Source organism: Trachinotus anak, unplaced genomic scaffold (genome assembly GCF_046630095.1).
Source record: "Trachinotus anak isolate AG129_WGS33_773 ecotype Australia unplaced genomic scaffold, CSIRO_AGI_Tana_v1 ptg000014l, whole genome shotgun sequence".
Taxonomy (NCBI): domain Eukaryota; kingdom Metazoa; phylum Chordata; class Actinopteri; order Carangiformes; family Carangidae; genus Trachinotus; species Trachinotus anak.
This window is the reverse complement of record NW_027273865.1, coordinates 2,095,732-2,123,361: the sequence shown is the minus strand read 5'-3', so window position 1 is coordinate 2,123,361 and position 27,630 is coordinate 2,095,732. Positions and strand designations below refer to the sequence as shown.

General features: G+C 42.5%; 2 protein-coding genes across 4 annotated transcripts; both read left to right on the top strand.

The window, feature by feature from the left end:
- The first annotated feature begins 177 nt into the window (after window positions 1–177).
- On the top strand, window positions 178–17,367 carry LOC139631885 (synaptosomal-associated protein 25). Of its 2 annotated transcripts, none has more exons than XM_071496515.1 (8): window positions 178–293; window positions 5,018–5,221; window positions 7,553–7,594; window positions 8,332–8,380; window positions 9,111–9,228; window positions 12,868–13,014; window positions 14,191–14,335; window positions 15,841–17,367. In XM_071496515.1, the coding sequence occupies exons 2-8, from the start codon at window positions 5,150–5,152 to the stop codon at window positions 15,904–15,906; spliced, it is 639 nt and encodes a 212-aa protein (XP_071352616.1). In that variant the 5' UTR covers window positions 178–293; window positions 5,018–5,149; the 3' UTR covers window positions 15,907–17,367. The 2 variants fall into 2 exon arrangements, with proteins under 2 accessions (XP_071352616.1, XP_071352617.1); XM_071496516.1 differs by lacking the exon at window positions 9,111–9,228 and adding an exon at window positions 11,065–11,176 and having other exon boundaries at window positions 179–293.
- A 117-nt stretch (window positions 17,368–17,484) lies between these two features.
- LOC139631884 (uncharacterized) lies at window positions 17,485–26,856 on the top strand. Of its 2 annotated transcripts, XM_071496513.1 has the most exons (7): window positions 17,487–17,735; window positions 19,345–19,634; window positions 21,124–21,218; window positions 21,415–21,571; window positions 22,138–22,317; window positions 23,370–23,423; window positions 23,760–26,855. In XM_071496513.1, exons 2-7 carry the CDS (start codon window positions 19,493–19,495, stop codon window positions 24,680–24,682), a joined length of 1,551 nt encoding a protein of 516 aa, XP_071352614.1. In that variant the 5' UTR covers window positions 17,487–17,735; window positions 19,345–19,492; the 3' UTR covers window positions 24,683–26,855. The 2 variants fall into 2 exon arrangements, with proteins under 2 accessions (XP_071352615.1, XP_071352614.1); XM_071496514.1 differs by lacking the exon at window positions 23,370–23,423 and having other exon boundaries at window positions 17,485–17,735; window positions 23,760–26,856.
- Window positions 26,857–27,630: the final 774 nt, after the last annotated feature.

The following is a 27,630-nucleotide window of genomic DNA, read 5'->3' as shown; positions in this document are numbered from 1 at the left end:
CGCACTATAATTCTCTACTTGTCAATCCAGTAATATTCTTGTAATATCACAAAAGAAACTAACATTTTGGTTTAAAAATGGATGTTGGATTTTAGATCTGTCATAAACCTCATTTCTCTTATTGCAACTTGTAGTTTTGGTGCGTTGTGTGTTTGGTGAGCGGCGGGGCGGGGCCGGTGTGGAGGAGAGGGGCGGTGCAGAGATGCTGAGGAGGGATAACGGCGGAGGAAGCAACAGGTTGATTCACAGCTCATCTACACAGCAACTACAACCTAAAGAAGAACTGAGGAAAGGTAAGAGAGGTTTACATTTAGTCATGTAAAAAGGAAATAAACGCAGATATCTTTTAAAAAAGTGTCCGTTACGTTTCTTTTCACTTCGACTCGAGGTAAGTTGATAATATGAAAAGAAATACGTGAAATTTTGCGTGAAAATTTGAAGAAGCGGGAGAAAATGCAATTAATTATAATTCAATGATTTGCAGAAGAGAATTTTTTTTGAACTAAACTAACATGAAATGATATTAGCAGGTGTAAAGCCTGCAGCTGTTAGCTATGTGCAGAGGCAAACTGGAGGCATGATCAGTTGAATTAGCAGCCATCATCAGCCTAAAAGCTGATGTCTCTGTGTGGTGTCAGCAGAGAGGCTGCACATGGACAGATCTGTCCCTCTGCTGCTTTCAAATCCCTGCCCCCTGGTTCCTCACCAAGTGTCATCAGTCGTCAGCTTTAAATTCAGTACCTGCTAATGTGTAATCATTTGAAATAAGCAAGAACACTTGTTTGTCATGACAGTTCACAAGCTGTTCACCCAACCAGGCGCCAGAGCCCAGCGGTGAAGGCTGGGGGCTGTGTGCAGTAAGGTGTGGCTCAGAGCAGTGAAGTGCAGGCAGTGTAGGTTCACCTCACAATGTGCAGCAGCTGGAGACTGTTGGCTCTGGGAAAGGCTGAAAACTCCCTGCTGTGATTTTTTCATTGCAAAGACAGCTGTTATCTTATTGGTTGAAAATTGGGGAGCCAGTGACGAAGAAGGTTAAAACTGAATCTGACTGAAGTGCACAGGGTTTGACGTCTTCACTCTCTCTGGTGCTCGTGCTGATGAAACGCATTTCTGCTGCTGTTGATGTGTAGAGGGCTTTAACTGTTACTGCCATGGCCAAGCGTGGCTGGCTCCAAGCAAATGTGACTGTAATAAAAAGAAGGAAAAAGACTTTCAGCCTTACAACTCACAAGATGTTTTTTTTGAACCTCAATAGTTTATTTGACTTTTTTCTTGGTTGAGTTGAGATTTATTTTTTATAAAGAAGGGTGTGGGTGTGTGCATTGAAAGATGGACTGAAGCCAGACTGCTTATTCAATTCTGATTGACTGACAGGTCTTAGTTTCCTTAGTTTGCTATCCTACACATAGTTCCAGTCAGCATTTTCGCTTCCAGGTGGAAGACTCAGTGATTAATGTTGAAGCTTACCAATGTCCCTCACTTGTAAGTCGCTTTGGATAAAAGTGTCTGTTAAACGAATAAATATAAAACAATAATTATTTGATTAGTAGGCAACAATACGAAGGAGCTGTCAAAGCCTTATGGGATCTGTAGTTGTTAATAGTTATAAAAGAATCAGTATTTTATATTTGTGAAAATGGTCCGTTCACAGGTGCTTGGTTTGTGGACAGGAGGGCCACTTAACTGGGCAATTCACCGAAAAGTATCAATACCAACATTTTGGACCTCTCACCAACTTAATCTTGCTCATGTCCATTAATTTGGTGAAGTATTTCTCCAATTCTGCGTTCATGAACTGTCCCCTTAAAAAAACACACCACCTCGTGTTCAGTTGTGTGCCTCCACCTCACTCAAAGCGAAGCTGGCGATATGGAGACAAGCGCCATCACTGAGCCTCAGGCTACGTCCACAATAATCCATTTTCGTTTTAAAATGCATCGCTTTTGCTACGTTTAAACCTGGCATCGTGGCACACTACTCTGGAGTTTTCGAGCCCCCAAAATAGAGACTTTTGGAAACACTACTGGACCTCTTTTAGTTTGAAAACTCTGGGGTTGCGTTTTAAGTCTGGATGGGCCGGAACGTAACATAGAGACTTTTGGAAATAATGACATGGACACATGTGTCACCCCCTTATTGGGTGTTATCAGTCATGACTACCTGATTCATTTCGCCACTGTTGCCCAAATTTGGGTTTTCCGATCAACATTCTGACAACAGATTGTTCATAAGAAAAACCTCTGTCCTCTGACTTCTAAGTTTTTCAAAATCTGCAGAGGGTCAAAGGTCAATTTAGATGTTGTTTTTACAAAGCAAACATGGTACAGTGTGTACAGACTGATTCATACATACAGTGGGGTAGAAAAAATCTGAGACCACTTTCCCAGATCTCAGACTTAAGGACCAACTTACATTCAAGTAAACTGGTTTATTATACCTGGAACTCTGTCACTTACCGTAATTACTGTCTCTACTTCAATACACGTAGTGATCGTAGTACTGTAGAGCAGATGAATGCATGCGTAGTGTCGCACTTGAGTGATTTTGGGCTGAAGGACAGAGGGCAATTGTTAACACTTAAACAATTTAATGAAATTATTAGTTAAAGACATTTCCATCTTTTATAACTGATTATTGTTGATATCCGTCAGCCAGGGAAATACCAAACATTTAAAAATCTGATGATTGGAGATCAGAGGTCGTCGCCTGTAGTAATTATGACAAAGGGTGGGTGGATGGTCAACAAAACACTGGAATATGACACAGGAGAGTGATGTTCTCCCTCTCTCTCCTCCCCTCACCCCCTCTTTCTCTGCTCAAACCCAACCGGTGGGGGCAGACGGCCACCCACCCTGAGTCCAGTCCTGTTGGAGGGAATTTTTCCTCCCCACTGTTGCCAAGTGCTTGCACTTTGTGGAACTGTTGGGTTTCTCTCCATAATAAAGTAAGGTCTTGACCTGACCCTGTAAAGTGCTTTGAGATTTATGTATATTATGATTTGGTGTTATACAAATAACATTCAACTGATTGGTTCAAGTCCCATGTTAAAGTAGCAGTTTATGTTGTTTCTATTATCCATGATCCATCAACAAAGTTAACCACATTGTAATTACTGTAACCATGACAACAAAGATAATCAAATTTTGATTGTTGATTATTTTAACCCAAGTCACCATCTTTTCCTAACCCTAACCAAGTATAGTGCCTAAACATTAGCAAGCCATGACTATTATTATAGTAACCATGGTGACGAAGGTAGGTACACCGCTCTTGGCACAGTCCACGAGTTTATTATTATAACCATGACAAGGGGCGTAGGGGCTCCATCTCAGGAGACTCTCCTGTGGCTCGTGTCAGAGGGTTGTTGGTTGTTCAGGTTGGAGAACTGGTCGGATGATTTGCTTTCATGTCATTTTACGTCTTTAGGTCATTCTATCTGGTGACTGAGATGGACATGTTTCATTGTTTTTAACAGTTTTATGGAGTAAATAATTAATCTGCCATAAACTAATGAATGAAATATAAAATTAAAAACTAAAACTCTCTGTTTATAGTAGATAGAAACTGTAGATTGTTTATTTGTTTATTTCTCTTTTTTGAACATCAAGACTTTTCCTTCTTCTCTTTTCTTCTTTCCCACCCCTCTTCTTGATCCCAGCAGGTGGTGATTAGCAGCTAGGCCTAATTATGATGTTCCAGCCAATAACACAATGTCTGAATAGAAAAGCATGAGTGTGGAGGAGCTACAGTAGAGAGGAGAAGTGTTTTTATGGCAGTGTGAGGACCCAGCACCTGGCTGGACTCTGACACTGTGGGGACGTCTGATCATCTAATTAGAGAGAAGAGCATAATCATAAAGTAGAGGAGAGATTCATCTGATATGCAGTGTTGGTTTTGTAGTGTTGACGGCAGCCAACAGTGTCAGTCTTTACTGAACCAGGCGAAAAAAAAAAACAAGCTCTACAGGCTTGTTGTGGAAAACTTGAAATTTATTAATACAACATTTCAGTCATGCATTTCTGCTGGAAAATAAAAAAAAAACAAACTAAAACTAAAACGACCAAACCAGATAATTGAATTTCCCCAAATCAAAGTCAACTATTCTTGATATGAAAAATCTGGTTTTACAGCATCTGGATTATTTAAGTCGGACTTTAAGTTCTATACTGCTCTGACTAACTGTGGAAACTATCTGATTACAACCAAGAACTCACAAATTTATAATTTTTCTTTTAATCAATGAACTGACATGCTAACACTTAATATTTGGCCTAGTAACTAAATATGTTGTTCTCCCAAACCAACAGAATTACACCTTCTGAGCGAAACTATCTTGCATATTTCCAGTGCAGTTTTAGGGGGAACAATGGAAATAATTGGAACCAGATTCGCTGCTGTTTGCTTTTTAAACCATAAAGGAAACATTTGAAGCCTTAGTGCTGAAACTGAGGGAAGATGGACGGACCGAGATGTTCAGAACTGACTGTAGAGGACAGTCAGTTGCAATGTATTAGGCTTCTGGCTACAGGATAATTAACTAGCCAGCATGTCTGGTGTAACTGGCTGGTTGTCAGGAGAACCAGCACCTGAAAGCCTTCAGTCACTGACATGGTTTCTCTGGGGTTACAGTCACACTGCAGCTAGGATAAAGACATTTGTGCTGAATCCAGCTGATTTCACACACAGCTGGGTTATGAGAGACAATGAGAGCTAGATTCTACAGCTGATGCTGTGTTCAAGAGAAGGCTGCAGTCTTACGGTGCCACTGACTGGGTCAGTTGGACAGGTCTACACAGGACAAACTGGACACTGGCAGCTGACCACCAGACTGTACTGACTGTTTGACATGTTTTAATTGTTGTATTGTTTGTTTTTGGGAAGCAGGTCTCCCTGCTCAAATGGAACCAAGCTGTCTTTATGTCAACGTGAACCTTGTCTGTTTGTCTGTCACATTGTCTATCTGGTCAGTTCTGTTGTCAGTCATTATAAATAATCATGGTGTCCCTCTGCTCTCCAGGTGCCAAAACCACCTGATGCTGCAGCCTAATTTGGTCACCTGAGACTGAACACACACACACACACACACACACACACACACACACACACATATATATATATATATATATATATATACACACACACATCCAACATGGCGTCAGACCCACACATCTTTACAGAGCAGGAGGAGCTACAGAGGAGGGCCAATCAGGTTACAGATGAGGTAAGTGAGTAAGTTTTCTAGAAAATCTAAATGGCAGTAAATTATTGTAGCTGTAATAATTGCTTTATTCATTATTAGAGGGGTTTACGGACAGATAAGGTAGTGTGAGATATCACTGACTTGTCAGTGGTAGAGATAACTGACCACAAAATTCTCTTCTCTCACTATGTTCTGGAAATACTCAATGTGAATTTGCTTGAATTTGAGGAATATTAACTGAGAATAAATAAGAATATTAAATGAGAATAAGGTCATCTTGGATCAACTTTTAACAAATCAGAGCAGAAAATCATCAAATTTTCTGATTTGTTGGCTTCCTGTTACCAGACTCATCTTCTCAGACTTCCTCACTGAACAGAAAGCGACTGAGATACGGGGTTGGTGTGTACCAGATGACACATGAGGTTTCATGATGGTGAACAGATCAATACTGAGCCTTGTCTTTGCCCTCAGTCAAGTAATACTAAATCCCAAACCAAGCTGGTGTTAGGCTTGTCTTCTGGCTGCAGGGACACCAACACTTTGCTGACAAGACCTGTCATTCAGTTTGACCAATAGTCCAAAAGAAAAAGATATTCAGTTTTCAAAGGTATCAAACAGAGAGAAGCAGAAAATTCTCACTGGAACCACAGAGTATTTTAATGTCATAAATTACTGAAATTCATACTTATCAAAATTGTTATTAATTAATTTTCTGTGAATTTGCTAAATAAATATCCATCCATTTTCTATACCGCTTATTCTTATAGGGTTGCGTGGGGGTGGGGGGTTGAGCCAATCCCAGCTAATACTGGACGAGGACAAGGGTGGAGTACAACCTGGACAGGTCACCATTCTATCACTGGGCTGACATATACAGACAAACAACCATTCATGCTCATGAGTGAAAACTTTTACACTTTGCTAGTTTGTTGGGCTAATGGAGACATGCTACTTTTCAGTACTTCGGCCTGACTGTACTAGTTTTTTTTAAAGAAGAAGAAGCCGGTGTTTATTCTGGTCTTTAAATTTAGGTTAGAAAATGCAGTTTGGAGAGGCTCCAGCTAAAGTGACCATAGATATAAGTTAAGTTTAACACAAAAAAATCAAAAGTATGTTCCCTCATCCAAGACACATTTAGAGCTACTGAAGAAAATACAAACTCTTTCAATACAGTAGTTTACCAGTACACATGCCTCATAAGGACAGCCTTCAGGTTTGACCAGGGTGACTGCAGAGTGTAGCACACACCATCCTCTCATCAGCCTTTCTCCAGGATTATAACAATTTCTGCCGAAACAAAAGGTTCAAAATAATCAGGCAGAGTAGCAGAGGGCCACGAACATCACACACATGACACAGGATCAGTGTTACTGATGTGTCACAGTGTCATGTGACCAACAGAACACAGTGCTCTGCTTGAGGGGAGTACCCCTTTAAGGGCACCTGGCTCACCTGGTTGCCATAGAGACAACTGGTCTCCTAGTGCAGTTGGCTGCAAGAGAAATATCAGGCATGGATGAACTCATGCAGGGCGGTGCTAAACACACACACACACACACACACACACACACACACACACACACAAACACGCACTCCTCAGAGTCTAAAGGTTACTGCAGGTCAAAGACATTTGTAACCTCATTGTCCCCTCAGTGGGGAGGTCCCCAATTGGAATTGACTTGATATTTACACAACACGTGTGCACACACACACACACACACACACAGACACACACATGCACAGCGGCGGGTGGAAAGACGGGGGAGAGACTTTCCATGTGTGACTGACAGTTGCTGTTGTAGGGAAAAAAAATAAAATGAATAACTTTTTACAAACATAACGATGTAAACAGAGTGTGTAAACAGCATCAGGAAACACCAAAGTGGAAGAAGAGAGAGGCTCTAATGCTGTGTTTTGATCGAACATTCTTAGGTAAAATAGTTGTTCAGTTTTAAAGAGCAGAATGACTTAGAATAAATATTAATTCATGAGTTATTCATTATTTTAAACTTTATTCTACACACACATTCAATCCTGAACTTGCATTTGGCCCATTTTAACATGCTCAGCTGTGCTCTGACTGAAATATGTAGGTTGCACTGGCATCGCTTTTAATGGACATTAACTAATTATAAGTGCAGCCAAGTCCAAGAACATTGTTAGGAAGTAACAGAATAGTTAAGATAAAATGTTTGAAATTGTGGCAACTCTGGTAGACCTGTACTGTTGTTAGGAACTCGTCATTTCAGTATCTGGAATAACGGCAATTAAAGAGATTTATTTCTGTAGCTGGTTTGATGTTTTACTTATTTCTATGAATCTGAATGTACAGTATTTTTTGTCTTTCAGTCCCTGGACAGCACAAGACGGATGATGCAGCTTGTTGAGGAGGTACACACACACACACACACACACACACACACACACACACACATATATATATATATATATATATATATATATATATATATATAACCTGAGCACCATTGAGCCCAACAGAGACTGAGGAAAGATATGAAGTGTGAGAGAGTCAGAGAGAGAACAAACTTAATCATGAAGTTCATTATCATGTTAGTGTCATCATCTCTACATTAGCCTCCTCCACTGTTGTTTCCACAAGAGGAAATGCCCAAATAGGTCTCATTAAATTACTTTAAGTAAGACAGATGTTGGGATGTGATGAACTTAAAGTGATTTTGGGCTTTGACATGTTGAAAATAATGTGCGTGAGAGCAGAGCACAGAAACAGGAGTGAGACACAAGGAAAAGGCTCCATACTGCTTAGACACTCTGACATGCAGTACATGTACGTTAGCTAACTAGTTAAGCCCAATATTAGAAATGTCTTATTTCTACATTACTGCCCACCATTTAACACAGCACATCATTAGTATTTATATTGTCTGGTCTGGTACTGCCATTGTTGAAATGGACCTGAAATGGTAAGTGTTGTCATGTGTCAACGTTTAACAATAGTCAAAATATAACAGTCATGTGTTATCTATCTGCAGCAACTTTCTCCAGGTTGATTTTCATCCAGTTGAATTGGAATCAATATGGCCTCCCAAAAGAAGGAAAATTATGCGTCATGATGATCATAATGTGTTTTTCTATGCTCTGTCCTCCAGAGTAAAGAGGCTGGGATCATATCTTTGGTTATGCTGGATGAACAAGGAGGTAATCACTTCCACTTTTCCACTATTTTAATTCTCATTTTAAAAAAAATGTTTTCTGTGTTTTCTGTAAACTAGTAAACTAGTTTGTTTTTCAAGAAAGAAGGTTGGGAGTTCAAATAATGCCCCAGTGGCCCCAGTTATGGGTTCAATAGAGTTTCTCTAGCTTTGTGACGTGTCTAGCAGAAAGACAAGGGAAACTACTAACCTACATCAAAAACAGTTTCAGAGATGTCCTACTTCCACATGGTGTGTGTTTCAGTAGGGCTTTAACAAAGATTAACATGGATTGTTTTTGCATTGTAATGTCATACTTTGAAGAAAAGATTGTGTTTGCTCGGGACAACATTAAGCTGTGACACCTCAGAAAATACAACACACAGCGGGGGGATTTTCACATTCATTATTACCAGATGGACTAAATCGGCCTCTCACCCTCTTTCCAGTGAGTCCACTGGATGATCAGTCCACTTTAGAGAACTGATAACTGATAAGACCTCTCAGTAAGTTCATCTGCACTGGAACCTGTTGCATGAAACTAGGAAAAGGTGTTTGAGGCCGACTCAAGGTCCTCTTGGATTTGAGCATTAATTTTTGGGTTCTGCACATGTCGGTCTTTAAGCCCTTGACCAATCAGATCACTCAGCTGAAACCATCTGTTTGTACACTGTTCCGTCTCTACTGTTGTTACAACGCCATAAAACCCACCACCATAAAACTCCTGTTCCTAACAGAGCAGTTGGAGCGTATTGAGGAAGGCATGGACTCCATCAACAGGGACATGAGAGAGGCAGAGAAGAATCTGACAGACATGGCCCAGTGCTGTGGTCTGTGTGTCTGGCCAATCAGGAAGTAGGTCTGGTCTCTGGGATCCACACCTTCACCCAACTGGTGTCTTAAGAAACCCGTACTTGTGCCCAGTTCCATTAAATGAGCTTAAAGTAAGGTATTTAGATACCACAAATAAAAGTGCCAGTATTCATCAAATTCACACCTCCATCCATTCATCCATCCAATCATTCTTCATGCTAGCCTATCGACATGGAGGAGGCTTGGAATTTCAACAAGGTGCACTAACACTGACAAAATGGGTCAGTTTGATGACACTAAGTTGAAAAATTCCGCTGTCAACAAAACTTTTAACTCTTTCCAGCAAAGTGAAAGTTGAACTCAGACTGTCAGATGATGGATTTATGCTGCTTTAACACCTCTGAGAGCACTGAAGTCTTTTAAAGGTCCCATATTTTATGCTTTTGTGGTGTTTTATTTGAAGTCGGAGCCTTTTCTTCTGACTCACTGACTGTTTGGCTTTTCTGTCATCCACAGTGATCGCTGGTGGAAAGTGCAGTCATTGCCCAATGATAGGAATCAAACATAAATACAACAAAGAAGTAGAAGAAGTAATTCTAAGTACATAAATACATCGACATATATTCAAATATATGCACAAGCACAAAATACTCAATAGCTAATTTAATGTAGTCATTATTATTTTAACCAACTGGGTAACTCTTTGATATATACATGTAAAATCCCAGCTAGGGACAGGAGTTGACAATTAGCATTGAAAACATTTAAGTATTTATATCTTTGCCACCCTGCTTCTCACTAACGTGATCAGGTCCCCGGTGACCTGGCTAAACATCACAGATCCACAATAATAATGCAGACCGTTAGGCTGTGAGCCTGAGGCCCCCGTTTGGCCACATTAAATGAGAACTGCAGAAATAACTGCTGTGAAAATAGATCATCTAACAAAGTGTGATTTCTGAAGCAGTCCTCCTTGAGGTGCCTGACTCACAATAAAATGTTGGAGGGAAATGTGGAGAAAAAATGGCAGATTTCTGCTGGCAGTTGAGAACACGGTGTCTTTTCACAAAAAGATATAGAATATAAGAGAGGGAAAACTCAGAAAAGCATTATAGGTCCCCTTTAAATTGCATTGTCCCTCTCAAAGTAATAAATAAATAAATATTTAGTGTTGAATAAAGTGTAGTTGGACATTATTCTTCCTCAAGTCCAATATTAGAGTCTCTCAACCATTATACCCCTCATTCCAATTAAACCAGAAAATAAGAGAGAAAACATAATGGAACTGGGCATCATGGCCAGAGTGCAAACAGTCAGCATATCAGCGCACAGTCTGGCACAGCTCAGCACAGCTCGGATCTGTTTGCTCCAGTTTCTCAGGGCAATAGTTAGTGCAAGTGACGTTATTTACGGTTTGTGGGTGGAATTTGTCAGTTTTTAGTTTTGGGCGCCTCATGTTCAGTTGCTGGTGGCTGGTTTTTCAGTTCAGCTTTAGGACTTTTGGGAACTAGTTGGTGATTTTTTTTTTTTTTTGATTTTGTTTTGCTACCTCCTCCACTCCCATCTACCATCCTCTCTCTCCATTCTTTGTATTGTCTTTTCCCCTCCTCCTCTTTTGCTTATCCTTTTCCCTGCTGGTTCTGCTCTCTTTCTCCTATCATCCGTTTTACCTCCTCGCCTTCTTCCTCCTCCTTCCATCACCCTTTTACATCCTCTCCCTCCTCTGATATTTTCACCCTCCTCTCCCACCTCCCTGCTCTTTCTTTTCCCCTTCCTGTCTTGCTCTTCCTCTTCCTCTCCATCTCCATGTCTACCTTTCTCTTCCTGCATACTTCTCCACCCTCCTCCATCCTCCTCCTCCTCTTCCTCCTCCCATAGAGCAGTTGGAGCGTATAGAGGAGGGCTTGGATCAGATCAACTCTGATATGAAGGAGGCCGAGAAAAACCTGACTGACCTGGGCAAGTGCTGTGGCCTCTGCTCCTGTGATAAGTAGGTGGCGGTGGTGTATGTGTGTGTGTGTGTGTGTGTGTGTGTGTGTGCACGCGTGTGTGTGCGTGTGTGCGTGTGTTCGACTGGTCCACATAATTCTGAGGTAAGTATATATTGATCTCCAGAAGATAGCAGCCTTTCTTCTGATAAAATAGTGACTTAGAATTCAAGCGTACACCTGGCTGAAACTAATACACAACTGTGTGATGATGGTTCTACTACTCAGTTTGTGTTGAAGCTGTTTCAGAGAGGCGTTGATTCAACTTTGAGGTCATTCTGGAGGCTGCAGATGAATTGTACTGCATTATAGGGACAGGTGTTCCAAAGACAAGACAGAGGTTTTAATTATCAACCTGAAACTTCTCTCAGAAAATGCTAAACCCCTTGCAAAAGGTCAAGGTGTGTTTCTAGGCCCTGACTTGAAATTTAAATCCCACATCACCAATGTCACAAAAGAAATGCCTTTTATCATCTTAGAAATATGATGCTAAAGTTCTTCTCACCCATGCAGATACTGACAGACTAGTGCATCCTTTTACTACCAGCAGGCTAGACTACTGTAACTCTCTCTTCTCTGGTCGACCCAGAAGACTGAGACCAGAAGGACAGCACACATTTCACCTGTTCTAAACTCCCTGCACTGGTTGCCTGACAGTTTTAGAATAGATTTTAATATTAGTCTTTGAATCACTCAGTGGACAAGTGCCTGAATACATGTCACATATGCTTTTAAGGTATACTCCCGCTAGACAGATGGCCCTTTGAGCTGTTTCTATAGTGAGGACAAAGACACATGGAGAGGCAGCTTTCTGCAGTGATGCCCCCGCCTGTGACACAGCCTGCCACAGGACCTGAGCACGGAACAACCTCTACTTACTTTTAAAAGAAATGTTTTTGTTTTTTTTGGCCTCTCTTAAACCTATTTACTTATCTATTTCTTTTGTCTGTTTAATTATCTATCTGTCTATTCTGTCCTGTTTCAGTTTACTGCTTTTTATTACTGTTAACCACCTTGTATTGCAGTCACTGCACGAAAGCTGCTGTATAAACAAAGCTTTATTTGATTGGATTTGTTATTTTGTCCACATCAGTGAGTTTGGGGTAAATACCAGAAGCACCTCGGTATAATTCAATACAGTTCAACAGCAGCACAAACGACATCCTCCAGAACAATCAAGCATTATCGTAGAGTTTGAAAACAAGTTCACCACAGACTGAACATCAAGCATTAGTTTTAAGCTGGTGTATGTAACAAACTGCCGACTGAGTGTACGTCCGTCATGATATGTTCTGTTTGATTTTGTGTAGTTCATTGGACAGTGCGCATTCCACTTTCATATGTTGTTCATATGTTTTGGCAGCTTTCTTTTTTTGCCTGCTTGCTTTGCTGTTATAAGGATTTCAGCTGTTTAGATATCATCTCCCACATGTTTGTTATCTCTGCTGTATAAATGGACCACTGCTGTACCCATACTGAAAAAGTACCACACGTGCATTACCTAGAGACACTTAACATTAACACATAATTTGGTAGAATTGAGGAACAACTACAACACCTGTATTCCAGTAAAAATACAATAATGTATCCTGGCTAAAGGACCAATATGGCTACAGTGTGGTTCTCGTCATTACACTAAACAAGCTGAACTCAATATAAAAAGACATTCTTGTGGTCAATCTGTCTCTGTCAGACTCAAGGCCTTTGAGGAGAGTGGAGCGTACAAGGCAGTTTGGGGCGGAGCCTCTGGTCAGGATGGCGTTGTGTCCGATCAGCCGCCGCTGTCACGAGTCGTCGATGAGAGGGAGCAAATGATCATGAGTGGAGGATACATACGGAGGTAGAGAGAGAGTTTAATGAAGTGTGTTGTTGTAGGCAGGTGGGTGTTGTGTTCGAGGCATCTGTATGGTGAGTGTGTGTTTGCTCTTCTTTAGAACAGGGTGACATGTAATACCACCAGTCATCAGTTACACAGGCAGCTGGCCAAACACTGGACATTATCATAAACACACACACAAGAACCTGACTGTAGATTCATTCAGATGTACCTCACCAGGGTTTAAAACAGGTAAAATCAACAGTTCAGAGGGGTGCAAACATTTATATATATATATATATATATATATATATATATATATATATATATATATATTTTATATATAACTCCATCTCCTTCAGTATCTTATCATCACATCACACTTGTATTTTTTTAATCTTCCAGCAATCCTAATTGTATGTAAGCAGCTCATCCAGCCTCTAACGGCCTGAAAAGCACCATGTGACACAGGAGAGAGTTATTAAACCATCGGGGGAAAGTAACAAATATTCACAAAAATGTTACTGTCATTTATTCCCATGAAGCTGCTGCTCCTCTTGCACTGTGTGCACACAGGCAGGTGTGTGAGTAGGTTGCTATGGTTACACCAATGTAAAATCATGACTTGTGCCTCAATTATATCACTGAAATCTAGTGATATAATTTTTGCAGTGATTTTCATTTTTGGTGAACATGATTAAAGAAGAGGAAGCCTCAGACTGAACCTCCCGCATGAACAGATATATATACGTTAAACAGACTTTCTGAGCACACAGGACTAGGTCTGAACATCAGAGCGCACTTTGTTTGCATTACAATAGTGAGATCATGTAGGTTAAATAATCAGCTGATGAAGGTCTAATTATGCATTACAGCTACAGCAGCTAGAGGAGCTCTGAGAACAGCTGACACTAGAACCTATGAGTAAAGTAACCAGGAGACATTAAACAGTTGTTGTGAGGTCATTTCATCCAGAGTCTTTGTACTTGGTTACAGTTGTTAGACCTGGAAGATCTCGTAGCCATTTGTCTAATAATCACTTCCTGTCCTGATCCAGCAGTTGTAAAATTTTGATGCATTCTTGGTTTTCACAGCACCTCAGACAAACTAATCTAGACTAGTGCAGGAGGCTGTTTCTTGACTCGACCCAAGAGGTGTGGTGGTGTAAAAACAGACCCGCTTTATTCCGCTCGGTCACAGGGTGACTAACGATGCCCGTGAGGACGAGATGGAGGAGAACCTGGCTCATGTCGGCAGCATTGTTGGAAATCTGAGGAGTATGGCTCTGGACATGGGCAATGAGATCGACATGCACAACGCCCACATCGAAAGCATATGGGGCAAGGTACGGCTGTCTCAATACAACATTACCAAATATTACCAAAGACCAGCAGTCACATAACCACAAGTCAGTGCATACCACTGATCCCACTGTATCTGCTGATCACGTGTAGGGTCACAGGTCAGCAGTCTATCACAGGACTGACATACAGACAGACCACCATTCACACTCAGATCCACATTTCCTGCAGGCATCTCACTGTCTCTGGGTAACTGTGGGAGGAAACCAGAGCACTGGGTGAAAGCCCACGCAGGCACTGAGGCAGATGAATTTGAGCGTAGAACCTTCGCACTCAGATACAACACTGCTGAAGACTCAGCATAAACATACAAACAAAAAATCTTTGTCGTTCTACGCAAAACACTGACATTGGCCTACCAAAAATAGAGAGCAGGAGGACTTTTTGTCCCTTATGATGGGCTCGACCGACGGGAAAGTAGCAGTTTAATCTTCTGTACATTGGCAGGTGAATATGGCGAAGGCCACCTGAATATTTCAAAAAAACAGCGTGGATAATGCAATTTCCTTCCTGTTGGCTAAGGTAGGCTCCTGTAATACACAACAACAAAAGATGAAGTATACCGAACATTACCAAATACCATGAAATACCATCGTGACTTAAGAACGATTCAGAGGACTTTGCAACCATTCAGACCTCTTTAAACCGTTCCTGTTAGAGCTCACTTTCACCTGAGTGTGCATTGATCAAAACTGGCCAGCAGAGGCATTCGGGTGCAGCAGAACTGAATCAGGTCTAACAACTCTGTCAGCATGTTCAGGGGGGAGGAGTGAAGCGTAGCTTCAGTGTAGGACTGCACAGTCTGGGATACTAAGGGAGAGTGAGGGAGGATGGTCAGGGATAGTTGAGATAGTGCCTGTGAAAGAGGATGGCTGAGATCAGCAGCTGCACTTTTAAAACAAAAGCAGTAGATGCAGTTGAGGTTCAGGTTTTCATTGGGATGTTTCACAGTACAAGGGTCCATCATTTCAGTGCCACAAAGGGAACTGAGCCATGTTTGCTTGTGGTGGCTTTCTTTAATAAGGAGAGGAAATGTGTATTTGTGTCTGTGATGATGTGCTGACAAAGAGAGAAAGAAATTTAAGTAGCTCACTTTAGTGCAGGGCCTGTGGTAAAAGATGCATTAAAGCAGAGCAGATCCTCCAACAGCTGAGAGCAGGTTTTTTGAAAATTAATCAATAGTTTATTTTCCAATTTATATTCTTTTAAATTAGTTTTTAATAATGTAACACTAGACCATGTAGAAATGTCTTACCATTGCTTTGGTTTTGTCTTTTGCTGATTTCTTCTTTTTTTGGGGTCATTCTGGACTGTAACGCTTGCACTGTAGCCTTGCACCACCTGCTTTGGGAAGACTGTTTGCTGAGCCCCTGCAACAAAGCCAAGCTGATTTTGACAGGTAGACAGAGAACTCCAGTGGTTCTGTCCTCCAGGTTCTTATTAACATCTCCTGTTTCTTGTTTTTTTCTTGGTCTTCCTCTGTCTGCAGGCGAACCTCAACGTGTCGCGCATTGGTGCTGCCAACCAGAAAGCTAACAGTCTCATGAAACGATAGGACAAGAGCACTCTTCCACTTCACTTTTTTTTTTCTGTAAATCCATCCTGCTTACAAATACAACATTTTTGCATGTTGTGCCAATGTGCTGCCACTGTTATTCTCTGCCTTGTGTAAAGTCACTTTTTGAGTTGTGTTTCCAGGGCAAAAACATCATGTATTAATCCTCTCATATTCCTACTGTCCATTATTGTCAGTCGTGAGGTTCTAGTCACCTCTGAGATGTTCATTATCTCTTATATCGTGCTGTACTATACCTGTTTCTTCCTATAATGTACTGATATTGAGTCATAGTTTTGCTGTGATAATGGTATGACATATTTTCTGAAATGTGTTACGGGATTTTTTTATTTTATTTTTTTTTGATTTCACGCCGAGGCCTCTGTCACTTTATATTTCACGCTCCTTGTTTCCTCTCAGGTGGCCTCTGGTCACTTAGCACAGAGTTAGATCACAGGAAGCTATAATGATCCCTGTGGAGAAACTGGGTCACTGCAGCAGCACCATCACCACCAACAGCAGCAGAGAGCAGAATCAGACAACAGCAAATGTGTCAATCAAGAGACAATGTCAGAAGGTGAACATGTGGAGGAAGAAGAGCGAAGAAGAGCGGCTCCGGGGGCCGGGGGCCATGCACTTTCAGCCAACACATGACCCTTTTCCTCTTCTTCCGGGCAAGTAGAGGAGTGTGTGCAGAATATATGTCTCTAAGAAGAAAAAAAAAATATACACAGCTATCAGTAAGAATCTTATTTCTCTGTGTAAACATCAATGTGTAACAGCCCCCCCCCCCCCTTGTAGTCGGGAAATGTTCCATAGTGGTTGAAAGACGTGCGTGACGGCGCCCCCTGCAGGCCCAGCCGGGGACTGAAGAAGAGTGAAACACGCATTTGTCCCCAGAGAAGGAGCTCTGGCGACACCAAGCGAACAAACGTGGGACCTGCTCTTCCTGGCCTCTCCATCTTCTTTCTTCTCCATGTTGATGTAAAATGGTGGTGAAATGACGATGAGCTAGTGTCCCTTTTTTTTCTCCCCCCATAATCTTGTTCTATCATTTGAAGGGGAATCTGTATTGTGTTTTTTGCTGATACTGTTCAGCGGTAGATGAGTCAACATTTCTTGGAGATGGAATACAATCATTTTGTGCTTTTTGTGTCTGAGTTATTCATAATAGACAATTACATCTGACTTTGACAAATACAGTCGTGCTTAATTGCGCAAGTAATGCTTGAATTCAGATGCGATGCTTTGTGTGTAATAGTGTTGTTTTCACCAGCGTGATATGTTGTACAATAAGCTGATGACCTTTGCTGACCCAGTCAGGCCTTCCTGTTTCTCAGAGCAGGTTTCATACAACTACAGGACCGAGTGGCGCTACAACAGAGCATGTACACTAGTGACTGCTGTGATGAAATGTTAAAATATCGACGTGATGAATAATAAATGTGCAAATGTACGGCGTGCATGGCTTTGGAGGAGTTAATGATGCAGAGAGGGTGAAGGGGTTGTCAGGGTGAAGCATCAGCGGCGTGAGAAGGTCCAGTCCTCAGCTCTGGTCTTGAATGACCAACAGTGTTAGTTGTGCAGAGTTCGTGAGTCCTGTGTGTGTCTGTTGTGTGTCTTCTACGCTGGAGTGATTGGTGCACGCTGTATCTGGGGCAGCTGGGGGCGCGCAGAAGCATGAAAATGTTGCGCGTTCAAGGGAGAAAAAAATTCTCTCGCTCTCCGGAGCCTGCGCAGTGCAGTTGTTCTCGTCACTCCGAACTTTCGGGAGAACCACAGAAGAAGGAGGAGAGAGAGAGAGGGAGAGAACAACGCCATTTTCCCTGGTAATTATTTTCAATAATTCTTTTTTTTTTTTTTTTTTTTTTTTTTTTTTTTTTACACCGCACATCGCGGTTAATTCCCAATCCCAAACCGCACACGCGTCGTCTGAGCGTCGGAAACCACGTACAGCTACGATAGAAAACGCGTAGCGCAGCAGCTAGCAGACATCTCGTCCTCCTTCCGTCGGCCGCCGACAGTCGCGCAGCGGCGGCGGCGCGGCGCACAGGCACGGCCCGCGGCGGTGTACCTCCGCGGTGAGCCCGCGCGGGAGCCCCGGGGCCCGCGGGGAGCAGGCTCTCCCCGCGTGGCCCGCAGCCACGGCGGGGTGAGCGAGCTGCTCCCCGCGCGAGCCGCCAGGCACGAGCAGCAGGGCGAGAGGCAGGCACGAGCTCAACAAAGGCACGAGGAAGCTGCAGCCGATTGGCTCGTGCAGGGTCACGTGGCCGGAGCCAACGCGATGGACGTGACTTTGATCCTGACGCTGCCTCACCTGCTGCCCCCGCTGCCCCCCCACCTGAGCTGAGCACCAGCCTGCGGTCAGCACGGACCTCAGTGGAGTGGCTGGAGCTACACAGCATTAACTGGCCTGAAGCTTGACTGAGCTAAAGTGGATCTGTTTAGGTTTAGTGATGCTTGTGCTTGTATTTCATGTACATACATCTAATCAGCTAATCACAGTTCAGCAGCACTTCCTTCATCCGTGGGTGTAATTCTTCACCAGGCATTTTCATTTTGAAGTCCAACCAGAGGGCGGCAGTGTGGGGACAAGGGCTAAAGAAAAACAAATGTTCTTGGTTCAGGATCGTGAAAACTGCTCAGGCCCAGCTCCACAGACCTTATTGCTCAAATATGCATTCCAGCCTCTATTTATTTATTTTCAAATATTAATTATTAATTCGTGCTGTTGTACAACGTTCTTTCACCGTTGTGATTTTATCAAAATGGAAACCAATTTTTACCAAACTCCTGGCTCCACTGAGCTGCTGTGGTGTCAGCATTAGATGCTGCGTGGACCTTCACACTGCTTCTTGTGGAGTACAAGTGGACAACTGTGACTCAGCTAAAAAATGATCAAATAGCAAATATGTATTTATAATCTACAGCTCTGTAGCTGTTTCTACTGTCACCAAGTGTCAGGCAGGAACCACTAGTTTCACATTTTCTTTGCTTAGATGTTTCATTGAATTCACTCAGTATTAGTATATTTACAATTTCTCATTTTCGCTTTGGTCAAAATCAACTAAAAAACACTCATCACAAAGACTGATTTAAAAAAAGACTTTTAAAGTAAAGGTGTAAACCTGTGATTATGAGAACACAACTGATCGATAACTGGTGACTTTTTCTTGATAAATAAAAGCAACTTTTAAAAAGTGGTGACTCAGTGAAAAAGAGCACCAGTAAAGAAATAATGCTGCTCCATCTCTTCATACATTTGTCTGTGGCAGAGTGCAATATTTGATATTTAGAAGTAGAGCTCTGAATTATCTGTTGTGCGTTGTTTATGTTTACTTAATGCATCTTTTCACTTTTTCTCTCTTGGTCTTATTTATTCACCTGTACCCCTCTGTTTTGCATTCTCCCACTCTCCTTTATCTTTTCCCTGTGCAGCCAGACAGGTGTCTTGAGTCCAGACCAGCACGTGGATCAGGACCAGACAGTCCTTGTGGGAGGAGAAATTGGACTTGGTACCAGACTGAGTCATAGCGGGCCATCAAAAGAAGCAGAAGAGGAAAGGACGAGGTGAAAAGGCGGAGCTATGTCGGCCTCCTGGCGTGATGACGATGAAGAGTTTAAGGTTGGAGGAGTAAAAGGCGGTTTGAGAGCCAAACCAAGGTTCTCCTTCACTGAGGTCAAACTGCTGCTGGAGGCAGTGAAGAGGAACAGATACATCATCCTCAGTGAGCAGGAAGGACTGAGAGTGTGTGTCTGTGTGTGTGTTGGCTTTGATAAAACTTTCTTTTCCTAAGTTTGATAGGACCTTGTCCAAAGCTTGTTGCTAGCAGAGTAATTGCATTATATAAGGGGGGGGGCATTAAACCAGGAGCCCCCAGAATAGATCCTTAATTTACCTCATTGAAGTTTTTTGCGATGATCTCCTCATCATTGTTCGTTACCACAAACACTGGAGTTAATTTACAGGTGCTGTAGGTTTATGTAGCTCAGAATACTCCAATATGCATTACTCAGCTTTGTCATTGTTTGTGCGAAGAAGTCAATCACTTGCTAAATTTATCCAAAACTGACCTGAAATCTGAAAGTGAACTGATCTGAAACTTGGTTTATTTTTAAGATCTATGATTGGACGATTTTTAATCAAGCCACCCTTTTATTTATTTATTTATTTTTTAAATTTTTTAATTTTTTGTCGATAAGCTTGTTGTACCAAAAACATTTTGGTGTAGGACCAGATATTTTACAGCACACGTGGTCATCTTTTGCACTGAAAATTCAACTGGAGAGCTTCATTCTCATCCAAGATTTAGTTTTACTTTAAACAAAGGGTCAGCAAGTTTGGCCTTGGGACTATTTTTTTTCACTTAACACAATCAAAGACTAATTTAAGAAATTGATTGATAAAAATGCAACTGGAATTTGCTTTGTTACTGTTCACACGTGGTGCTGTGGCTCAAAGTCGCATATGATACTGATTTACTGAACTGGTGATATTTTTTGTCCGTCTGCTACTTCAGAGGTCTGTCAAGCAAGCAACAAAACCTTTGAAACTTCCTGTCAGAATTTTTCAGAATTAAAGTTCATAATAGCTTGAAATGAAGCACTGCTTTAAGCAACAAACAAACAAACAAAAAAAACAACAACGCTATTATTTTGTAGGCAAAATTGCTAAAGAGGAAATTATTCTGTGGGTTACTGTTGCTGCCATGACAGAGATCAATTTTGCACTGACTACAGTGCAGCCTGTGGCCTGATGTGCAGCTGCTTGTGTCTGTTATTCACTCTCAACATGGATAAAAGTGTAATAGGCATCTTTAGGTGCAGATAGATTCTCTCATATATTATTGCAGGCCATTGCTTTAAAAACTCTTGACGCCAGAAATGACTCTTACTTTGCTACAGGATTTGATTCCTGTGCAGGGACAAATTATTAATTTCTTGCAGGAACATCTGAACAGTATAGTTTATATTTGGCAAGTTACAATTCTGATGTCAGCTCAGCAAATCAGCTATATCCATTCATAGATGTTGACAGTTGGAGTTTCTGTGTTAATAATGAACCGTATGCACTCAACGCTGCAGTAAGGATTTTTACCAGCTGAGGGAGAGTGTGAGCCCAGTGAACTCTGTGTAGTGAGGACACCACCCCTGTTAAGAGATGTATCCTCCAAAACCAAGTCTCACGTTATCATACTTTATCTTACCCCCCTGTAGGGAAGTTTAACCAAGGTGTGTCAGCTGAAACCAAGAAACAGACCTGGAATGAAATCACAAATCAGATCAACGGTCTGGGAGAGAATCACAGAGAGGTTTGTTATTGTCATCATCACTGATTATGGTTGTGTTAATTGCTGGCAATGAATTTTCTGTTCATTAACTAATCCACAAATTCTTTCTCTGCTAGTCTGAAACATCAGTAGAGGCTACAATAGTACAGAGTAGTCGGCTGCTACTTGGGATCATGGTGGTAGAAGACTTCTTAAAGGCGGTTGTATCTTCTCACAGGTGCGTCAGATCATGAAGAAATGGGCCGACCTCAAGTGTGATGGAAAGAGACGCATCGCAGCCCTGCGGGGCCCCAATGGCAGCAACCTGAGGAAGAAGAACCTGGGCCCCGTGGAGAGGATGGTCCATAAGATACTAATGATGAGTCCTAGAGGAGGTGAGCAGAAACACATACAGAGCGAGTCATTGGCTTTGAAATTTGGTTGTAGTAGTTGAAAGTGACTTTCTTTCGGGGTCTTTGTTGTGAGAGCTTTGATCCAGAAGACAGATTTGACTGCCTGAAATGATCAGTTCTTTGCTGGATAGTGTTTTGTATAACATCCATGCTGAGAGGAAATCTGTGTAGAAAAATTCAAAGGCAGCAGCTTAAATGAGCTGTGCACTGTTGCTGAAATTCATGCAAATGGCAGAGAGAGTGAGTTTGAATTGAATGAATTTGAATTTAATTTTTTTTTTACATGTCTGCAGTTCAACACTGCTGTTAAAGAGTTTTAACAGCAGTGTTGGTTGTGGGCAAACAAGCAGAGTATTGGAAATGAATCTGGTTGTTAAGAACCAATAAAATCAATGAAAAATATGCTTTGATTGGCTTTTACACCAGTCCCACTGCTTTGTATCGGGACATTCCTAGATGAAGCAGCTGTGCTGTTATATGGAAATGAACCAAAGTCCCCTGTAGTTGAGTCGAAGTGTCATTGAACTGGTTTTCACGTTGGTTCTCAGACGGCGACAGTGATCAGGACTTTGGTGAAGATGATGACTTCTCAAAGTTTTACACTAAAGGCCTAGGCTCTAACCCTGCCCCCTACTCCTACCTCAGCCTGACAGACGGCTCCCACTCATTACCTGGAGGAGCCTCCTTAGACCTCTCTCCTCTGTCCTCACCGGAGAAAGAACTTGGTGGTAAGTAGAGCTGGTTACTAAGGGCCTGTTCAGACCTGGCATTAACATGCGTCTTCAGTGATCCGGTCAGCTCTGAGTACATCTGTTCACACCTGGCTTTAAAACGCGTCTGCATATGCTTCATATGCAAATAAATAGGTATGCAGTGTTGTTTTTAGCCAATCTGACGGGTCGGTACAGAGAGGTTGAGTGAATCAATGCTCTGCTCACAGCTCCACACTGAAGTCCAGTTTTATCCATGTAGAACAGCAAAAATATTTTGGTTTCATTATGAAACTGTGTTGGGACTAATCAGACTGTGGCAGAGGACGTCAGTAGAGGAGACGGTCCTTCAGTGTGGTCAGGATGCATTTCCGTTCACACGGCTAAAAGAATGTGGTCTAAACCACATCCAAATGTGGTCTGAGTGATCGGATCCCAGACGCGTCCTCAGTGCGTCCTGGGTGTGTTCACACCAGAACCTAGAGCTGTCCACTTGTGATCAGATCACGCAGGACGGATGTTTAAACCCACGTCTGAACAGGGCTGATTGCATTTCTATATGTGAGTCAGGGTTGTTTCTAAACTTAACAGGTTCACAGTGGAAAAGAGACAAGGACACACTTGTCAGTGAGGCAGTGAAAAACACTTGTGTTGATCTCCATCAGACGATATATTTGTGGTTTTAAGAACCAAAAACCATCTCAGTGTAGTTTTACATGTCCTCTCTCAGACTTCTCTCTGGAGCTCTAGTAACAACAGGTTAGTCAGCCAATCAGAAGAGAGGATCTTCTGATTCGCTGACTTTTTTTTTGAGTGATCCAATAAAGATATAGCAGATTTCAGGTAAACACTCAGACTAATGGTGTTTTTTTGACTGATGAGCTGACATGTTAGTACAGCTCTGACCTGGTGACGTTTCTAATCGAAGAGTGAACCACTTAGATTTATCTGTTTATCTGTGACATACAGACTTTCTCAGAAGATGCAGAGCATCAAAATAACCTCAGTGAGAATAAACTGCTCCTGGACTCTTTTCCAGTCATGTGACAGTACCGTGTCTTGCCTTGCAGGAGATCCTTTCCATTCCTCCTCTGACTTTGACTTAGACCTGGGTGACGATGGAGGTAAGAATGTAGATTTATACGGCTGCTATTTTCAGCTAAGCCGTTTGACCATTGGTTCTGGCTGTAGGTACGAGGTAAAAGGTACCAGATCATCTAAAAAGTCAATTTAAATTCATATGAAACGAGAATATCAGATGTTTCTGTTGGTGCCAGGACCTTATGAGACTGTAGAATTACGCATTTTTAAGCACCTATAAGCACAACACAACAAAGCATCTCCATTGTTGGGCCTCAGTCCTTTCAAGATGGTGGAGACAACATGTTCTTTTGTTCCATGGACAAAGCGGGTCATCTGAACTGTAGATAAACATGTTCTGTCTCTCTGTCCTCTACCAGAACGTACCATGGACTTTGATGAAAACGACGACTCCCTGTTCTCCTCCCATCCTTCCTCTCTTCCTCCGCCCTCCTCCACCTCCCTGGACCCCCTGCCTGATGACGCCCTGCTGAGGGTCAAGCCAGTCTACACCTACTCTCGAAACAACAGCCAGAACCACAACCACAACCACATCCAGAACCACAACTACTCCAGACCTACACCTGGAGCTCCTTCATCTGTGGCCTCCACCTCCTCTGTTTTCCCTCCGGTATCTGATTCGGACGCTGCCTCATCCTCCGCTGCACCTCCTTTGTCACAGTCCCCTCCAAACTCGAATATGACTGGCCCCTCCCTCCCTGTTCCCTCTTCAGCTCCCCCTCCTGCCTCCTCCTCTGCGCCTGTTGCAGGCAGTGACTCTACCTCTCACCCTGTGCCCTCCTCATCCTCATCCTCCATCCCTCCACCTCCTGCTCTTCCTCCTGCCTCCTCTGCTGCTGTATCTTCCTCCTCTTCCTCCAGTGCCTCTGCAACCACCGCTTCCTCATCTTCTGCCAGCTATCATCAGCCACGTCCCTCCTCCTCAGTCCCCTCATCCAGGCAGACCCCAGCCTCAGGCTCAAACCCATCTGACCCTCTGCCAGCTGGAGCGTCCTCCCGCAGGTCCCAGGACCACGTGGCCCAGATGGCCTCTCAGAGCCTCCAGCAGCAGCGTGCCAGCAGGATGCTGCTGACCTCAGTGTCTCAGTCTCTGGAGATGTTGGCTCAGTCTGTCCAGCTCCTAGTGGAGAGTCAGCAGGAGTTTGTGCAGGAGTCTCTGCTGCTGCAGAGAGAGACAGTGGACATCCTGAGGGATTTCTCCAACACTGCGCTGACTATGCTGAGGGACAAAGCCAGCAGCGGACATTTGGCAACACATCATCATCCTCCTCCACACTTCTGAAAAAATGGCTGTGAACTACTGAGATCACCTGACTGGATCATGCTGAAGTGAGCATTTCTTTTAACGTTTGGCTCACTGAATGACAGGAAATTATCAGAGGAACTGTATCATGTCAGTAGAATTAAAAAGGTACTAACCCTGCATTGGAACTCCAGATCCAGCTCTGCATCAGAGTGGGAACAGCGTCCCTGCAGTCACCGTTCTAATGCTCTCCATGCTGTTAAACTTAATCTGCACTGACTCAGCTCAGACCGCCTCCACAGTCTCACTGTCCTCCAGCTATTGGAGTAACACCTTGTTCAATGCTTTGCCCAAGGGCAACATGGCAGGAGCTAAGACAGAAAATTAGACTGAAAAAAAAAGAACCTGGAGGTTACTGCTGAATAAGCTCCTGTTGATGGAAAAAGTTTCTTCTGTCATTTCCAAAGAGTTCATCTGAGTCCTTTTTCATAATGAAGGAAAAACAGTTTGCTCTTGTTTACCCGTGCGATCTAAACATGTGGTCTGAGAGCGCCGCAGTGACATGGATTAAAGAGAATTCACTGTTGTTCATGCTCCAGTCAGGAGCCAGTAAAAGACAAAAAAATCAGTTACAGATGTAATAGCAGGTACCAGGTCCTGAAAATCACTCTAAATGGGTAAAAAATAAAACATAATTATTATTATTGTTATTAAATGTATGTCTGTGATAAGGGAGGGGTCCCGTTCTCTCTCAGGCTGTGACATTTCACCACAGAAATCTAATTAGCTATTGGTGATCAATGAAAACTGACATGTTTAAAATTCACTTGGAGTCAAATTTTTGTTCTGTCGGTTGATGGTCTGGTGGGTGTTAGTTTACGCAGTGGGCTAAAATGACCCCACAATGCAAAGTAAAAACTAGTGAACAAGTAATGATGAAACAGGTGTCATTGATAGTTGCCCCGTATTTGGATTTTGCCACTGGAGTTACCACAGTTCCTCTTCAAAATCCCCAAAGGACTGATTCAGAGATGGACTGAGCTAAATTCCAAGTACTCTGCACCACACTCATTGTGTGACTTCACACTACAACCTGGATTTTGGTTACAGCTGTTTAAAGACTCCCTATCTGTAAACCAACCAACGGAGCGAGGAGCGATGTGGATAAATGTTCTTTAACAGGCCATGTCATTTTAAATTGCAGTGACAGTGCAGTAGCTTTGATGGACAAAGCGTTACCCACCCCCACAACAGTATTTGGTATCTACAGGTATTACGTTCCAATGGGGAAAAAAATCTTTCACTCAGCGTGTCTGAGCACGTCTCTGAACGACTTCCTTCAAAACCACTTGAAATGTGTAGAACCCAAAACCAGGAGATTTTTTGCACATATGTTGTCTGAATGACAACATGCTTTCTTCCTCCCCTGTCCTGGATCAGTCAGAAATATCCTGGTTAAAGATGTTTCAGTTCTATCACACAGTGGATGAAGGAAAATATTAGTAAAACTGTTTTTAAAAGGAAGCTTCAGCTCAGCACGGTGCTCCCAGCCCAGTGCAGGTCAATGCTTCTGCTGCTGTTAGTCAGATGAACCCTGCTGCAGGACTGACCCCTCCCACCACGCTCTTTAACATGGTAAAACGATGAACGTGGCTGGTGAATTTTGAAACTTGTCAGCCACTGTAGCTCGTGTCAAGGCGAGGTGAGCTTTTAATGTAGAATAAGCCTGAGCCGATAGCCACAGTCCTTTCCTCCAACCCGACAGCCTGGCCAGCATCACATTTCTGATTCATTTCCGAGCGTTCCTAGAAACTCACAGAAGACTTAAATCTCCAGGTCTGTTTGAAATACGTACCAAGCAGCAGTTTGTAAAATATACCGGTGTTATGTACACACACCTGTTCATTTAGATGGTTTCAGATAGACCAGTAAACAGCTCTAACACTGAGTAAAAACTGTCCAAGAAGCAACTGTATGTGTTTGTATTACAGATGCTCTGCTGCCCACAGTGGACACACAGATGATGTGCTTCTGAAAGTCTTGTCCTTCGCTGCTCCTCTGTGTTTCAGAACTCACAGCTGGCTCTCTGACTGACTGACTGACTGACTGACAGACCAAATGACTGTCTGCTGTAACACCAGGCTAAGTGATGTTTCCTACAACCAAATCCTGAGAATAAAGATTTTATATAAAAAACATGTCATTTAGCCTCATTGCCCTGGGTGCCATCTTCTTTCTTCATCACACAACACACATGCTGTAGTTTATTTTGACTCAGTGCCCCCCACACACACACACACACACCATTCAGTTGACCCAAATACTCACTAGACTAGAGCAACCAATGTGGATTAATCCGCTGCTGGAAACAGTCCTGCTTGTTTGCCAAAAACAAGTGTCCATTTGTTTTAGGAACATATTGAGCCTTTTTTTAAATAAATGAATAAATCTCTGTTTATGAGCTGTTTTTTAAACAAGAGTCTCAACCTCAGGAGGGAACAGTGGGCTCTGAGCTGAGAGATGCAGACAGAAAGAAATAGAAAGTAGGGTGTATTGAAAGTAGTGTGCAAAAAAAAAAAAAAATCAATTCACATTGGAATCAATTCATAATTACAAAAACACATTCAAATTTTTCAATCTTCTTACAGCGCTGGTTTACATTTTTTCCAGACACGGGTTTCGCTCGCTTAGTCCATCCAGATACTGCTCCTTGGTATGAGCAAGAAGGAAAGTGCAGTGTGAGGAAAAAGTCTCTCAGACTTTCTAAGCTGGCAGCAGCTGCTCACCTTGGAGCAGCTCAGTGAATGGAATGGTTCATCAGTGACGATAAAAAGACAGCAAACATCTTTTCATTCATCGTTCACTCATCTGACTTTTCTTTTTCTGTCACACACTTACACAGAAACATGGTGAAGTCAGACTCACACTTGTGCTGCTGGGAATGAAAGCTAGCTTAGCTACGTTTGCATAGCTTAGCCTATGCGGCT